The sequence below is a fragment of the Solea solea genome, chromosome 18, assembly GCF_958295425.1.
Source record: "Solea solea chromosome 18, fSolSol10.1, whole genome shotgun sequence".
NCBI classification, from domain to species: Eukaryota; Metazoa; Chordata; class Actinopteri; order Pleuronectiformes; family Soleidae; genus Solea; species Solea solea.
Window position 1 is genome coordinate 2,695,012 of NC_081151.1, and position 15,936 is coordinate 2,710,947.

Below are 15,936 nucleotides of genomic sequence, written 5' to 3' on the forward strand. Positions count from 1 at the left end.
GTCATAGTATAGTATGTCGCCCAAAATCAGTCAAAAAAGTCATAGGTTAGTATGTCGTCCAAAATCAGTCAAAAAAGTCATAGGTGAGTATGTCATTCAAAATTAGTCAAAAAAGTCATAGGTTAGTATGTCGTCAAAAATCTGTCAAAAAAGTCATAGGTTAGTATGTCGTCCAAAATCAGTCAAAAAAGTCATAGGTTAGTATGCCGTCCAAAATCAGTCAAAAAGCTCATAGGTTAGTATGTCGTCCAAAATAAGTCAAAAAAGTCATAGGTTAGTATGTCGTCCAAAATGAGTCAAAAAAGTCATAGGTTAGTATGTCGTCCAAAATAAGTCAAAAAAGTCATAGTATAGTATGTCGCCCAAAATCAGTCAAAAAAGTCATAGGTTAGTATGTCGTCCAAAATCAGTCAAAAAAGTCATAGGTTAGTATGTCGTCCAAAATAAGTCAAAAAAGTCATAGTATAGTATGTCGTCCAAAATCAGTCAAAAAAGTCATAGGTTAGTATGTCGTCCAAAATCAGTCAAAAAAGTCATAGGTTAGTATGTCGTTCAAAATCAGTCAAAAAAGTCATAGGTTAGCATGTCGTCAAAAATCTGTCAAAAAAGTCATAGTATAGTATGTCTCAAAAAATTGGTCAAAAAAGTCATAGGTTAGTATATCGTCCAAAATCAGTCAAAAAAGTCATAGGTTAGGATGTCGTTCAAAATCAGTCAAAAAAGTCATAGGTTAGTATGTCGCCCAAAATGAGTCAAAAAGTCATAGCTTAGTATGTCGTCAAAAATCAGTCAAAAAGGTCATAGGTTAGTATGTCGTCCAAAATTAGTCAAAAAAGTCATAGGTTAGTATGTAGTCCAAAATCGGTCAAAAAAGTCATAGGTAAGTATGTCGTCCAAATGAGTCAAAAAAGTCATAGGTTAGTATGTCGTCCAAAATGAGTCAAAAAGGTCATAGGTTAATATGTCGTAAAAAAACTGTCAAAAAAGTCATAGTATAGTATGTCGTCCAAAATCAGTCAAAAAAGTCATAGGTTAGTATTTTGTTCAAAATGAGTCAAAAAAGTCATAGGTTAGTATGTCGTCCAAAATGAGTCAAAAAGGTCATAGGTTAGTATGTCGTACAAAATCAGTCAAAAAAGTCATAGGTTAGTATGTCGTCCAAAATGAGTCAAAAAGAACATAGGTTAATATGTCGTCAAAAATCAGTCAAAAAAGTCATAGTATAGTATGTCGTCCAAAATCAGTCAAAAAAGTCATAGGTTAGTATGTCGTCAAAAATCAGTCAAAAAAGTCATAGGTTAGTATGTCGTCCAAAATCAGTCAAAAAAGTCATAGGTTAGTATGTCGTCCAAAATCTGTCAAAAAAGTCATAGGTTAGTATGTCGTCAAAAATCAGTCAAAAAGTCATAGGTTAGTATGTCGTCAAAAATCAGTCAAAAAAGTCATAGGTTAGTATGTCGTCCAAAATGAGTCAAAAAGAACATAGGTTAATATGTCGTCAAAAATCAGTCAAAAAAGTCATAGTTTAGTATGTCGTCCAAAATCAGTCAAAAAAGTCATAGGTTAGTATGTCGTCAAAAATCAGTCAAAAAAGTCATAGGTTAGTATGTCGTCCAAAATCAGTCAAAAAAGTCATAGGTTAGTATGTCGTCCAAAATCTGTCAAAAAAGTCATAGGTTAGTATGTCGTCAAAAATCAGTCAAAAAGTCATAGGTTAGTATGTCGTCAAAAATCAGTCAAAAAAGTCATAGGTTAGTATGTCGTCCAAAATCAGTCAAAAAGGTCATAGGTTAGTATGTCGTCCAAAATCAGTCAAAAAAGTCATAGGTTAGTATGGTGTCCAAAATGAGTCAAAAAAGTCATAGGTTAGTATGGTGTCCAAAATGAGTCAAAAAAGTCATAGGTTAGTATGTCGTCCAAAATGAGTCAAAAAAGTCATAGGTTAGAATGTCGTTCAAAATCAATCCAAAAAGTCATAGTATAGTATGTAGTCCAAAATCGGTCAAAAAAGTCATAGGTAAGTATGTCGTCCAAAATGAGTCAAAAAGGTCATAGGTTAGTATGTCGTAAAAAAAACTGTCAAAAAAGTCATAGTATAGTATGTCGTCCAAAATCAGTCAAAAAAGTCATAGGTTAATATGTCGTCAAAAATCAGTCAAAAAAGTCATAGTATAGTATGTCTCAAAAAATTGGTCAAAAAGTCATAGGTTAGGATGTCGTTCAAAATCAGTCAAAAAAGTCATAGGTTAGTATGTCGCCCAAAATGAGTCAAAAAGTCATAGGTTAGTATGTCGTCAAAAATCAGTCAAAAAGGTCATAGGTTAGTATGTCGTCCAAAATTAGTCAAAAAAGTCATAGGTTAGTATGTAGTCCAAAATCGGTCAAAAAAGTCATAGGTAAGTATGTCGTCCAAAATGAGTCAAAAAAGTCATAGGTTAGTATGTCGTCCAAAATGAGTCAAAAAGGTCATAGGTTAATATGTCGTAAAAAAACTGTCAAAAAAGTCATAGTATAGTATGTCGTCCAAAATCAGTCAAAAAAGTCATAGGTTAGTATTTTGTTCAAAATGAGTCAAAAAAGTCATAGGTTAGTATGTCGTCCAAAATGAGTCAAAAAGGTCATAGGTTAGTATGTCGTTCAAAATCAGTCAAAAAAGTCATAGGTTAGTATGTCGTCCAAAATGAGTCAAAAAGAACATAGGTTAATATGTCGTCAAAAATCAGTCAAAAAAGTCATAGTATAGTATGTCGTCCAAAATCAGTCAAAAAAGTCATAGGTTAGTATGTCGTCAAAAATCAGTCAAAAAAGTCATAGGTTAGTATGTCGTCCAAAATCAGTCAAAAAAGTCATAGGTTAGTATGTCGTCCAAAATCTGTCAAAAAAGTCATAGGTTAGTATGTCGTCAAAAATCAGTCAAAAAGTCATAGGTTAGTATGTCGTCAAAAATCAGTCAAAAAAGTCATAGGTTAGTGTGTCGTCCAAAATCAGTCAAAAAAGTCATAGGTTAGTATGGTGTCCAAAATGAGTCAAAAAAGTCATAGGTTAGTATGTCGTCCAAAATCAGTCAAAAAGGTCATAGGTTAGTATGTCGTTCAAAATCCATCCAAAAAGTCATAGGTTAGTATGTCGTCCAAAATCGGTCAAAAAAGTCATAGGTTAGTATGTCGTCCAAAATCAGTCAAAAAAGTCATAGGTTAGTATGTCGTCCAAAATGAGTCAAAAAAGTCATAGGTTAGAATGTCGTTCAAAATCAATCCAAAAAGTCATAGTATAGTATGTAGTCCAAAATCGGTCAAAAAAGTCATAGGTAAGTATGTCGTCCAAAATGAGTCAAAAAGGTCATAGGTTAATATGTCGTAAAAAAACTGTCAAAAAAGTCATAGGTTAGTATTTTGTTCAAAATGAGTCAAAAAAGTCATAGGTTAGTATGTCGGCCAAAATGAGTCAAAAAGAACATAGGTTAATATGTCGTCCAAAATCAGTCAAAAAAGTCATAGTATAGTATGTCGTCCAAAATCAGTCAAAAAAGTCATAGGCTAGTATGTCGTCAAAAATCAGTCAAAAAAGTCATAGGTTAGTATGTCGTCAAAAATCAGTCAAAAAAGTCATAGGTTAGTATGTCGTCCAAAATGAGTCAAAAAGAACATAGGTTAATATATCGTCAAAAATCAGTCAAAAAAGTCATAGTATAGTCTGTCGTCCAAAATCAGTCAAAAAAGTCATAGGCTAGTATGTCGTCAAAAATCAGTCAAAAAAGTCATAGGTTAGTATGTCGTCAAAAATCAGTCAAAAAAGTCATAGGTTAGTATGTCGTCCAAAATCAGTCAAAAAAGTCATAGGTTAGTATGTCGTCCAAAATCTGTCAAAAAAGTCATAGGTTAGTATGTCGTCCAAAATCGGTCAAAAAAGTCATAGGTTAGTATGTCGTCAAAAATCAGTCAAAAAAGTCATAGGTTAGTATGTCGTCAAAAATCAGTCAAAAAAGTCATAGGTTAGTATGTCGTCAAAAATCAGTCAAAAAAGTCATAGGTTAGTATGTCGTCCAAAATCAATCAAAAAAGTCATAGGTTAGTATGTCGTTCAAAATCCATCCAAAAAGTCATAGGTTAGTATGTCGTCCAAAATCAGTCAAAAAAGTCATAGGTTAGTGTGTCGTCAAAAATCTGTCAAAAAAGTCATAGGTTAGTATGCCGTCCAAAATCGGTCAAAAAAGTCTTACTATAGTATGTTGTCTAAAATCGGTCAAAAAGTCTTACTATAGTTTGTTGTCCAAAATCAGTCAAAAAAGTCATAGTATAATATGTTGTCAAAAATCGGTCTAAAAAGTCAAACTATAATATGTCGTCCAAAATCAGTCAAAAAGGTCATAGGTTAATATGTCATCAAAAATCAGTCAAAAAAGTCATAGTATAGTATGTCGTCTAAAATCAGTCAAAAAAGTCATAGGTTAGTATGTCGTTCAAAATGAGTCAAAAAAGTCATAGGTTAGAATGTCGTTCAAAATCAATCCAAAAAGTCATAGTATAGTATGTAGTCCAAAATCGGTCAAAAAAGTCATAGGTAAGTATGTCGTCCAAAATGAGTCAAAAAGGTCATAGGTTGATATGTCGTAAAAAAACTGTCAAAAAAGTCATAGTATAGTATGTCGTCCAAAATCAGTCAAAAAAGTCATAGGTTAGTATTTTGTTCAAAATGAGTCAAAAAAGTCATAGGTTAGTATGTCGTTCAAAATCCATCCAAAAAGTCATAGGTTAGTATGTCGTCCAAAATCAGTCAAAAAAGTCATAGGTTAGTGTGTCGTCAAAAATCTGTCAAAAAAGTCATAGGTTAGTATGCCGTCCAAAATCGGTCAAAAAAGTCTTACTATAGTATGTTGTCTAAAATCGGTCAAAAAGTCTTACTATAGTTTGTTGTCCAAAATCAGTCAAAAAAGTCATAGGTTAATATGTCATCAAAAATCTGTCAAAAAAGTCATAGTATAGTATGTCGTCTAAAATCAGTCAAAAAGGTCATGTTAATATGTCATCAAAAATCTGTCAAAAAAGTCATAGTATAGTATGTCGTCTAAAATCAGTCAAAAAAGTCATAGGTTAGTATGTCGTTCAAAATGAGTCAAAAAAGTCATAGGTTAGAATGTCGTTCAAAATCAATCCAAAAAGTCATAGTATAGTATGTAGTCCAAAATCGGTCAAAAAAGTCATAGGTAAGTATGTCGTCCAAAATGAGTCAAAAAGGTCATAGGTTAATATGTCGTAAAAAAACTGTCAAAAAAGTCATAGTATAGTATGTCGTCCAAAATCAGTCAAAAAAGTCATAGGTTAGTATTTTGTTCAAAATGAGTCAAAAAAGTCATAGGTTAGTATGTCGTCCAAAATTAGTCAAAAAGAACATAGGTTAATATGTCGTCAAAAATCAGTCAAAAAAGTCATAGGTTAGTATGTCGTCAAAAATCAGTCAAAAAAGTCATAGGCTAGTATGTCGTCAAAAATCAGTCAAAAAAGTCATAGGTTAGTATGTCGTCCAAAATCAGTCAAAAAAGTCAAAGGTTAGTATGTCGTCCAAAATCAGTCAAAAAAGTCATAGGTTAGATGGCGTCCAAAATGAGTCAAAAAAGTCATAGGTTAGTATGTCGTCCAAAATCTGTCAAAAAGGTCATAGGTTAGTATGTCGTCCAAAATCAGTCAAAAAAGTCATAGGTTAGTATGTCGTCCAAAATCAGTCAAAAAAGTCATAGGTTAGTATGTCGTCCAAAATCAGTCAAAAAAGTCATAGGTTAGTATGTCGTCCAAAATCAGTCAAAAAAGTCATAGGTTAGTATGTCGTCCAAAATCAGTCAAAAAAGTCATTCTCAACCAAGAACGGAGACCTTTATATTCCATTTCAGCTGCTTTCTAAGTGAGCAGGAACAGGGTCAATAATATATATAAATTACATTTTTTCAATTACGCAGCAGCTTGTAACCCTGAAAATAAAGTCCCGCTCAGCGTCATTGTTGTTGTTGTTGTGATGAATGAGTCAAATGCAAAATGTATAAAAATATTTTAATGTGTCAAAAAGTAAAAAAAACAAACAAATAAATTATAATTGGCTTCATATCGTAGAAAGCGCTGCAACTGTGAGACATGGAAAAGGAAACAAAAAGTCTGCAGTCAACTTTTCCTACAGGATGTGGGAAAAAAGTTGAGTCATTGTCGCTCACACTTTGTTTTGCTCAAAGTTCCAGAAAGTTCAAAGGTGTTCTTCCATGCACATGACGACGCAAACATGTTTTCAAAGAGTTATCATCGTACAACGGACGCAAAGGAAACACTCAACATGCATGCGTTCTTTATGCAGCTTAACACAAATCATTCCATTTTGTCACGATACAATTGAAAGTGAAAATTAATTTCTCAGTTGCTTTTAAACTAAGAGACAACATAAATGTGTGTATTTACATTAGTGGATTCTTTTATGCATAAATTCTGTTGCGAGGATTTCACACACACACACACACACACGCACACGCACACACACAAACACGCAAACTTTGGTCCCATTTCACTGCAGCTCCTCGTCACTGTCGTCCACCTGCTGTATGATGAGGTCGGTGCCCGAGTCCTCGGCCAGGTCGTCGTCGTCGTTTACCATCCAGCTTCTCTTGGTGTCGCCCTCCTCCTCCCCGTCCACACCCAGCAGCAGCGCCGGCTCCTCGCAGGACTCGTCCATACTGTCCATGGGGATGTTATCACAGCCCACTTCCTGGATGCACGCGGTGCACATGCGGTAGCGCCGCGTGCCCTCACACACCACATGCCCCGTCTCCTCTGTCACTTGACACTTGCACTTTCTGCACACCAGCTTCCTCGCCTGATGGATCTGAGGGGGGAAGGAAAGTGCATTCAACATCAGATGTTACTGCAGCTGTGTGCATTATCCTTGCATGGTAATCGGGCTGTATTTAAACGGCACTTTTCTAGTCTTGATGACCAACTCAAAGAAGTACCCACTGTCTCAAAATGGCTGCGGAGGTGCTCCAGGCGAGTGAAGCGTTTATTGCAGGCCTGGCAGGGGTACGGCCGCTCTCCGGTGTGACAGCGCAGGTGCCGCTTCAGGTCCGCCTTCCTCTTCACCGTGTGGGTGCAGAAGGGACATTTGAAGCGCATGCTGGGGTTGGAGTCTGCAAAGAGCAAGAGAAAATATTCACATAGTCTTATTCTTATATGTGCAATCCAACAAGAATGTAGATAAATGTAAATGAAATAGAATTAAATATTCACTCATTACTGTGGAAGGGGGAAAATAAGGTTTTTAATGTTCCTTTTGTTCTGTAACGGTTTGGGTTTATTTTGTCAGAATATATATACTGCATATATAATATTTTGTCATATCATATCATGTTTTATTTATCTCTTCGTCACGACTATGTCATATGTGTTTTGAAATGTTTTTGTACACACTAATTTAGCGAATAAAAGGGTTTAAACTAAATATTTTTTTTCATATTAAATTTTTTCTTGCTCTCTAGGGGATTGCCACAGCGGATGATTTTATTTGTCTGGAGAACCCTCCCATTTATGAGGAGTAGAGCAAGTGGGTGGAGTCAATTTAGAGTGTCCAATTAACAATGAGCAATGGGTTGATTGGGTACACCAGCCCTTGACCTGGCAGGGATTCGAACTGGCAACCCTTCAGTCACAAGACAAGTTCTCTTTCTGCTTGACAATGGGCTGTGCACCATATTTCCTGATGTTTGTAACGGTGTCTATTTATCATTTTTTACTATCTGTACTACTGTAACACTGGGACTAATTAAGGATTTGCTTATCTCACTTATCTTCTTATCTTCTAGTGTTGAAGTATGTTTTTCATTTTGTCAAAAAAAACAAAAACAGTTCTGACTCTCAAACCCACCTTTATTAAAGTGTCCAATCACACCAACGATCTGTGGTAGAGTTGCGTACAGCTCCTCTGCTTTCTCAGCCTTTTGTGTCCTTGCCTCCTGGATGTCCAGGTCCTCCTGCTGGTTGGCACGGGTGCTGTTAGACGCTTTCCTCTTGTTTCCCCCTTTCCCCCGCCGGCGCTCTGATCCTGGCAGGGTGTAAAGAGGGTCCTGCGGGTCGTGGAGGTCGTCCGGGTCTGCACCAATGAGCTCACTGACTGGGCTGCTTGGGTTTGTCTTCATGGCTGAGGCTGAAACCTCCTGGTCTGTGTCTTTCCCCATAAAGCTAGACTGGGATCTGGAGTTGTCCCTGGTCCAGAGTGCAGGTGGAGGACTGACAGAGCACGGGCCTTGATGCTGCTGCTCCGAGGACTCCTCCCCTGCTCCGCTGGTGAAGCTACAGGTCTCAGACAAGCTGAGGCAGCGCTCGCTGTCTTCATCTTTCACACTGATGTCTAAGGAGGATTTGATGAAGTTCTTGCAGTAGGTGATGACATTGTTCATCTGCAGGTAGCTGGCTGCAGACATCACCTCAATCACATTATGGCTGGACAGGTCCAGCTGGCCGGAGTAGATGAAATCCAGGATGACGGTGAAGGTCTCGGGGCTGAAGGCGTCAAAGGTGGCGTTGACGGAGTCTGATAGGCCGTCGGGCCCCTGGGACAGCAACATGCGGAAGTAGCCGCTGCTGGCAAACAGGACGTTGCGGTGGGCCCTGAAGAGCTGGCCCTCCACCAACACGCTGCAGTCACAGAACAGCTCCTGTCTGCGCTGCTGGTTGAGCTGCTTCAGCAGGTTGCTTTGGTGAGCCACTGTGATGTCAGCGGTGTTGAACCATCTCTGAGGCTGCCTGCAGGAAAACAACATGACAGCACTCTCAGAAATGTCAACGGAGATATTCAGTTTACTCCAATGTGCTTCGAACAGACTAAATAGTTTGAGAAATCTTACAGCAAATCACGCTATGAAACATTGATCTAACAGATTAAATGTGAATAATGATTAAATGTGAGTATTACTTTAATTGTAAGATTTTAACAAGATATGCCGCTTTTCCAGTACACAGTCCCGGCACGGCACGGTTCTCTTACTCCATTCCATTACTATAGTACCTCCTTAATGTGGGCTGCAATCAGTGGCCGCCAGTCTATCGACGTCACATATAGTATAATTCACTTGGAACCTCGAAAGAGCAGGTACTTAAAACAGTACCAGGTACCATCGCTAATGGAAAAGCAAAGAAAAGGGTGCAGAGTCAAGCCGTGCCGGAACTGTGTAGTGGAAAATATATAATTTAATTATAATTAAAATAATGAAATGTTACACACTGGACCATTAAGAAGCTGAAATCAAATAACATAACACTTCAAAACACTCAAAGGGATCCAAAAGATGATCAAAAAAAATGTTGATTCAAATGACTGATCGATTCATAGTCGACTAATTGATTGGTGTTTGTCAATTATCCTCCCGTCTTTGTCCACACAGTGGACCAAACACCTCTTTCGCACAGGATCCGCCTCCAGGACACTGTCTGCGCTGTGATTGGCTCAGAGAGCCTTCAATCAAAGTCTTCTCCTAATGGGCTACACCCGTCTCCAGTCAGAGAGCGTCGGGTGACAAAACCCAGTAATCATACCTGAGGGGGGGGGGATTAAATATCTGCTGTGACGAACACATCAGACCCACGAGAGGAGAGAAGCCAACAGTGTGGAAACTGACATTCAGCCCCGAGAACAGGAAGAAAGAAAGAAAGTCATGCTGCTGCAACCTCTGTTACAGTATACTTCTCCTTCTACTGTGTTAACCTATTTAGCCATCTTCCTCCTCCTCCTCCTCCCCCTGCAGACTCTGAATTACACGCTCTCATTTGTAATTATGTGATATTTTGCTCATAGCCGCAGCGCCCGGTAATAACCCACGATTCCACGACGCCCGGCCCTGCTCCTCATGTCACACACACGAAAACCCAGTGTGATATTTCGTTTCTGAGAAACCCCTCAGTTAATTCACACACACACACACACACACACACACCAGCAGCAGCAGTCGACCTAGAAAAACGACACGGGGAAAAGAGTGCTGCAGTCCTGCGAGAGAAAAGCGGGCAGCTCAGTCTGTCCTGGAGCGACGCCCACTTCAGGCTCCGGCGGCACACAATAGAAAAACAGACACAAACCTCCAGCAGCTCAGCATGCTGATAAACAAATATATTCAGGTGAGACAAAATCGCGCTAACACGCCCGTTTTCCTCCTCAACGCCGCCCCCACTTCTCGCTGGAGGTCCGGAGCGCAGCGAGCAACCGAGGAGGCTTTGCCTGCTGCTTTGCCCAAGCCCAGCGACTCCTCCGCAGGCATGAGGTGTCGCCAGCACCCGCTTACGCCCCACGCAGAGATAACCCGTGATAAAAATGCATCGATACTCACTGGTGACTCGATTCGCCCGGTGCCCGGTACAGTCGACTCGCCCCCAAGTCTGCCACCATGTCCATTTTTTTTCAATTTACTCTTTTTTTGTGCTGCTTTTTCCCCCCTCGTCCAGGGTCCAGTCAGCCACTTCCTGCTCAGCCCTAAAGACCGAAACCCGGTTAGAGCGACTGGAGCAGCGCTGTGCTGACGTGGGTGTTTATTAACTGGGTGCCCGAGGGTTCAAGGAGCCATTTAAAGCCCCAGTGCCCCGTTAAAATGTAGGTGTTTGAACAGAACACAGTGTGGTCCAGTGTTTCTAAACTCCAATTTAAATACAACATGTGGCGTTTTCTTTTGAAATATGCTATAGCATCATCATAAAGGAGCATTGTGTTATACAGGAGGGGAGGGCGTGAAATAAATACACACTCCTGTTTTTCATGTAAGAAAAATAATTTATTAATTTGAAAACAGTTATGGCTTATAAATCAATGCATTTATAGAGAAAATCATCATCATCGTCAACCTGACAAAACCTACATAGAGAAAACAGACATTTGCCCACATTTAGGGACGTCTTGATACTTTTTTTTTCATATATCCCATACTTATATCACCACCAACACCAAATCAGTCCGATATTGTCATTTACTGCCAACAAGCCGAAACAAAACATTCCAAAATCATATAATATTCCAACTGCTGAACAAATGTTCCACTGCCATAAAGAAATAAACAGCATTTAAAATGCCTTCTTTATAGTCTTTTAGTTCTTTTTCCTACACCCAATCCAGTGATTTTGACAAATATCGGACCGACAGTAAGTATCATATTAGTTCATCCCTTCCTGCAATTATTAATTAATTAAATTACTTATTTTGATTTGCTCTGTACACGTGACATCTATTACATCTGTCCTGGAGACCACTCCTCCATGTCTCTCATTGAAGTTTCTTCCTTGTCTTTTTCTTTGTTTGTGAAGGTCTTTCTTACCCTGAACCAGGTTTCTAAGGACAGAGGACGCCACTTCTTGTACAGATTGTCAAAGCCCACTGGAGGCAAACCATGATTTGTGAATTTTGGGCTACACAAATAAAACAGACTTTGATTTAAAAACAAAGATACACTTGATCCAGAGCTAATGACACATGACAAAAATGTAAAGCTTCAGTTTGTCCTGAGGTCATAACATGTTTTTTTTTTCCCTTCATGATTAGAAAAATTACTTAAAATATAATTTCACAAATGCATCAAGAGGCTTCGCTGTATCCGTTGGGGTTCATGGACTGCCAGCGCCATAGATCCTCACCTATGTATAGGGGGGGGAGGGAAACTTGATTATGGTGGAAATTTTTCCAAGAACAGACAAAAAAACACATGTAATTTTTGGAGATAGATGACATGAAATGGAAAAAAAAGGACATTTACACATTCTTTCCAGGTCTAATACAGCCTTCCAGCCAAGCTCCTTCTCAGCCAGACAGGGGTTAGCGTAGCAGGACGCGGTGTCGCCTGGTCTACGAGGCGCGATCTTATACGGGATCTACAGAGAGGATGTATTAATAATGTGAGACAAAAAACAAAAACCCAGAACAACATCAGATTGTGTGGTTACTACAAAGTCACTCCCAGGAGACTGGATACAAATAACTCACCTCTTTCCCCGCTGCCTTCTCCATGGCTTTTACAATCTGGAGCACAGAGTAGCCCTTTCCTGTTCCTAGGTTGTAAACCTACAAACACATGTGCAGTGATGTATGAATGCCAGAGCGCCAATAAATACCTCAAGGGCGCCAATGTAGGCGAAAATAAAAAAAAAGGGTCAGTTTCCCAGCATACCTTGCATCCACAGTTCTCCTTGAGCTTCTTGAGAGCTGCTATGTGTCCCGCTGACAGATCTACAACGTGAATGTAATCTCGCACACCTATCAGAGAGAGAGTGACACGTCCGTGTCTTTAAGAAATAATATTTCATGGCACGGTAAATTCTGTGCTCAGTCCATTATTTCATTACCTGTCCCATCAGGTGTGTCATAGTCATTCCCAAACACGTTGAGATAATCTCTTCTCCCAATAGCAACCTATAAAATAAATGTAAAATAAGAAATGTGCATAATAAATGATCTAGTAGAACTTGAAAACAGTGGAATATGATACTGAATTACATCTATGAAACAAAACTAAGGGTAATGGATTTTTCCCATGACGCCAAATCTGATAACTGTTCAATAATAAACAATGTACACATGTATATGTGTATTGATAGGCACTGCAGTACACTTAAGTATTTTAAATAAAACAAATATAAAGTATGAACTAAATATTAAATACATGAAACAGGCAATAAAAAAAATAAACATACTATTTTCTAATATTTATTTTTAACCTTTGGATAAAAATAGAAAAGTACTTGACAGCTTTAATTACGTTTTAAAAAAAAAAACCCAACCCGGATCCAGACACACGTGACGTTCTCCACGTTGACTGAATATATGAGCAAACATCAGATTATGAAGTCTGTTTACTTTATGAAGTCAAAGTCTAGAAGACTCCGCCTTGTGTTGGCAAAGCCACAGAAACGCCAGTGTCTAACTGTCAGTGACTAATATTCAGGCCTGCACAGGCACGACTGTGGTTTCTGTATTGTGACATTGTTTTTTTTTTTGCAGCACTTGATTCATCCTTATCATGTCATTTCTTATTTTATGTATAGTAACCACTCATCTGACGGACTCATTGATGCATCTGTGCTCAATTATTCTGATGTGTATACTACAAAGTGGTTTTCATGTCCTTCTCTCTGTATCATTTTAATACATAACTTTTTTTTTTTCCATTCGCATCCACTGCTGCTCCGCTGTAGTTGTTTTTGTAAGACAGTTCACCTACCTGTGCAACATAGGGCAGCAGGTTGTTGGGGATGCCCTGAGGGTCCTCTCCAATCAGGCCAGAGACATGGGCTCCAATTGGGTTGAAATAACGCAGCAGCACTGCATTCCAGTCCTGCTCACACAGAAGAGACAATGACACATTTTCTACATGTTTGTTTACATCTGTGAAGACCTTTCCACTTCCTACTCCATACCTTCTCTGCCAAACAGTGGTCCATGATCATCTTCTCGATGAAGTACTTGGTCTGGCCGTAGGGGTTCGTGCAGCCACCCACAGGATGCTGCTCATCGAGGGGCAGGGACTGGGGGTCTCCGTACACTGTGGCCGAGCTGCTGAAGACCAGATTGTGCACTCTGTGGGCCTGCATCACCTGTGCAGAAACACGGCACACGTGTGTACAATGAGCGGCAGGTGAGCACAGCAGACCTACAGCCCACAAACACACCGAGCAGCTCAGAGTGAAGACCGATGTGACGACACGAGAACTGACCTCAAGCAGGTTCATGGAGGCGGTGAGGTTGACTTTGTAGTAGCGCAACGGATGCGCCACCGACTCTCCGACAGCCTTCAGACCGGCAAAGTGAATCACTGCAGTAAAGGCATGCTGGAATGCAGACGCACAAATATGAATATGTTATAGAACCATTGAAAAAGCTATTTGATAACATAGGTACAGTAAGTATGAAAGCTAAGTGTGGAATTATTGGTGTATTCCTGTTCTTTTCATATTCACATAAGTCAGAAAACTGAAAGACGCTTGTCATCATTTCCCAGCTCCTCCCTCCTGATGTTGCTATACAACATCAGGAGGGAGGTGCTGATGCCACCTGTAGTCAACATGTCTCTTATTTGGGATCACTTTTGGGCATTCACCTGTAATTGCATTTTCTCTGCACCTCCCTCATGCTTCGGTTCATCAATTCTTTCTATTGATGTATTGTCTTTTTACAAGCTTGTTCCCTACATCTGTTCCAAACTACGAGAAACTCTGAAGACGGAGCGGGAGGGAGGAGGCCTCAAGTGAGAGAAACGATTGGGCCGGCCAAGTGTCGGTATAGGAAGTGCCTTAAACTCCTGGTATGCCAGATTACCAGTCCAGCCCTGGAGAACATTAAGTGCCCGACAATGACGACAGACATTTGGTGTTTGCCGCAACAGGTGACAATAAAACATCCGGCAGTCAACTGAGTAATAAATTGGTTAATCATGAATCAGATGTTATATCCTGTCTTACCTTTTTGAAGAGTTTTTCCAAGCCAGGGCGGTCCAGGAGGTCTAGTTCATGAAACTCGATACTGGTGTCCAGAAGCTTCTCTATCCTCCGTATACTCTCTGGCACGTCCCCTTCTCCTCCATTCATAACAGGATGTAACACACACACACACACACACACACACACACACACACAGAGACACACACAGACACACAAACCAGAACATGAATATGACCACACTAAACAAACACATGTTTATCATTAAAAGAGAAGGGAGCTTACCTCTTACTGCATTACTGAAGTTATCCACAACAACAGGATGAAAGCCTGCTTCAATAAGATCCAGCACACAATGACTCCCAATGTAGCCCCCTCCACCTGTGACCAGCACCTTCTCTGCCATTCTCTGACTGTAACACACAACATTTACTCAGATCTTTCGACTCAACACTTTCATACAAAATGACTTACGAGTAAAACAAGGGACACAAACACAAAACACTGTTCTCATTAGTGGTTAGATAAGGCTGTCCCTGTTGACTTTGTGGTTTCTGACATCTACAAAATCTTGATTTTGTTTGTCCGCTCTCAGGGGAAAGAATAGATCACCCCATGTTCTTCATGTCGCACGTCAGCAAACTCAGCCCTAAACCAGTCTGACTACATGATTGTTTTCCTTCTATAAACTATCACTAAATAGAAAACTATTCCATGAATGCAGGACATGCTGGTGCTGAATGATATGTAGGGTTATATGAAGCAAAACCCAGTGCACACACAAGAGGTCAAATGTCATCAATTTAGGTTTAAAACACAACCTTAATTCAATCTAGCATTGTAATCTGTGTGTGGGATTTAAAGTAGAGACTTCACAGTGAAAATTAAATGAATACATGGTGACGACTGAATCACCATTTCAATGTGGCTGGCTGATCAAAAACAAAACAAAAACGTTTTATTTCTCATTTTCCAGCCCAGCATCTTTGACAGGAAGCAAACAGCTTTAGCTTCAGGTCTATTTTGATACAAAGGTCCGACTATAAACTTTCAAAATGACACTTCCGTGAGAATAGAATTGAAGTAAAATACTTACGTGTGTATTACGCGTCTCTCTGTCAAAAAAAAGAATTGAGAAGAGGAGTAAATAAGAGACAGTAAAGACTTTAACACCAGTTCATTCACTCAAGTTTCTGTCCTCTCTATCTGACGTGTCTTCACTTCCTGTTCAACGTGGAACAGAGTTAAGCGAAACATTGTCACCCAACTTCCTGTACGCATACTTTCAAAATAATACGACAGATGTGCGCAAATTCGTAATACACCAAAAATCTATACTGTTTCGAAGTATAAAAAATAAAAAATTCATCAACGAGTAGTTTGACACCGAATTTAACAACACAAGCAGCAGGAAGACTTGGTTTATTATTGGCTCGATTCAAATTCATAACTTTTATTTTGAAGGATAAAACAAATACACCAGCTTCATGGTTCTATAAAGTCG

General features: G+C 39.4%; 2 protein-coding genes across 3 annotated transcripts; both read right to left on the minus strand.

Moving 5' to 3' along the window:
* Positions 1-6,022: 6,022 nt before the first annotated feature.
* On the minus strand, positions 6,023-10,511 carry zbtb8a (zinc finger and BTB domain containing 8A). Its single transcript, XM_058615436.1, has 4 exons — positions 10,349-10,511; positions 7,894-8,771; positions 6,990-7,159; positions 6,023-6,858 (listed from the first exon to the last, which is right to left on the minus strand). The coding sequence occupies exons 1-4, from the start codon at positions 10,411-10,413 to the stop codon at positions 6,541-6,543; spliced, it is 1,431 nt and encodes a 476-aa protein (XP_058471419.1). The 5' UTR covers positions 10,414-10,511; the 3' UTR covers positions 6,023-6,540.
* A 253-nt stretch (positions 10,512-10,764) lies between these two features.
* Positions 10,765-15,668, minus strand: gale (UDP-galactose-4-epimerase). Of its 2 annotated transcripts, none has more exons than XM_058615399.1 (11): positions 15,529-15,668; positions 14,718-14,845; positions 14,457-14,569; positions 13,713-13,826; positions 13,416-13,592; positions 13,220-13,333; positions 12,345-12,411; positions 12,170-12,255; positions 11,986-12,063; positions 11,759-11,873; positions 10,765-11,639 (listed from the first exon to the last, which is right to left on the minus strand). In XM_058615399.1, exons 2-11 carry the CDS (start codon positions 14,836-14,838, stop codon positions 11,581-11,583), a joined length of 1,044 nt encoding a protein of 347 aa, XP_058471382.1. In that variant the 5' UTR covers positions 14,839-14,845; positions 15,529-15,668; the 3' UTR covers positions 10,765-11,580. The 2 variants fall into 2 exon arrangements, with proteins under 2 accessions (XP_058471382.1, XP_058471380.1); XM_058615397.1 differs by having other exon boundaries at positions 14,457-14,572.
* Between the last annotated feature and the right edge of the window lie 268 nt (positions 15,669-15,936).

Bases quoted from the DNA above. Each gene is read 5' to 3' on its own strand.
- zbtb8a (XM_058615436.1), bottom strand. From the start codon at position 10,413: ATGGACATGGTGGCAGACTTGGGGGCGAGTCGACTGTACCGGGCACCG. The intron at 8,772-10,348 runs GTGAGTATCGAT...GTTTTCCTGCAG, and splicing joins CCGGGCGAATCGAGTCACCA to GCAGCCTCAGAGATGGTTCA. The intron at 7,160-7,893 runs GTGGGTTTGAGA...TGCTCTTTGCAG, and splicing joins GATTGGACACTTTAATAAAG to ACTCCAACCCCAGCATGCGC.
- gale (XM_058615397.1), bottom strand. From the start codon at position 14,838: ATGGCAGAGAAGGTGCTGGTCACAGGTGGAGGGGGCTACATTGGGAGT. The intron at 13,334-13,415 runs GTATGGAGTAGG...CTGTGTGAGCAG, and splicing joins ACCACTGTTTGGCAGAGAAG to GACTGGAATGCAGTGCTGCT. The intron at 12,064-12,169 runs GTATGCTGGGAA...ATGTGTTTGTAG, and splicing joins AGGAGAACTGTGGATGCAAG to GTTTACAACCTAGGAACAGG.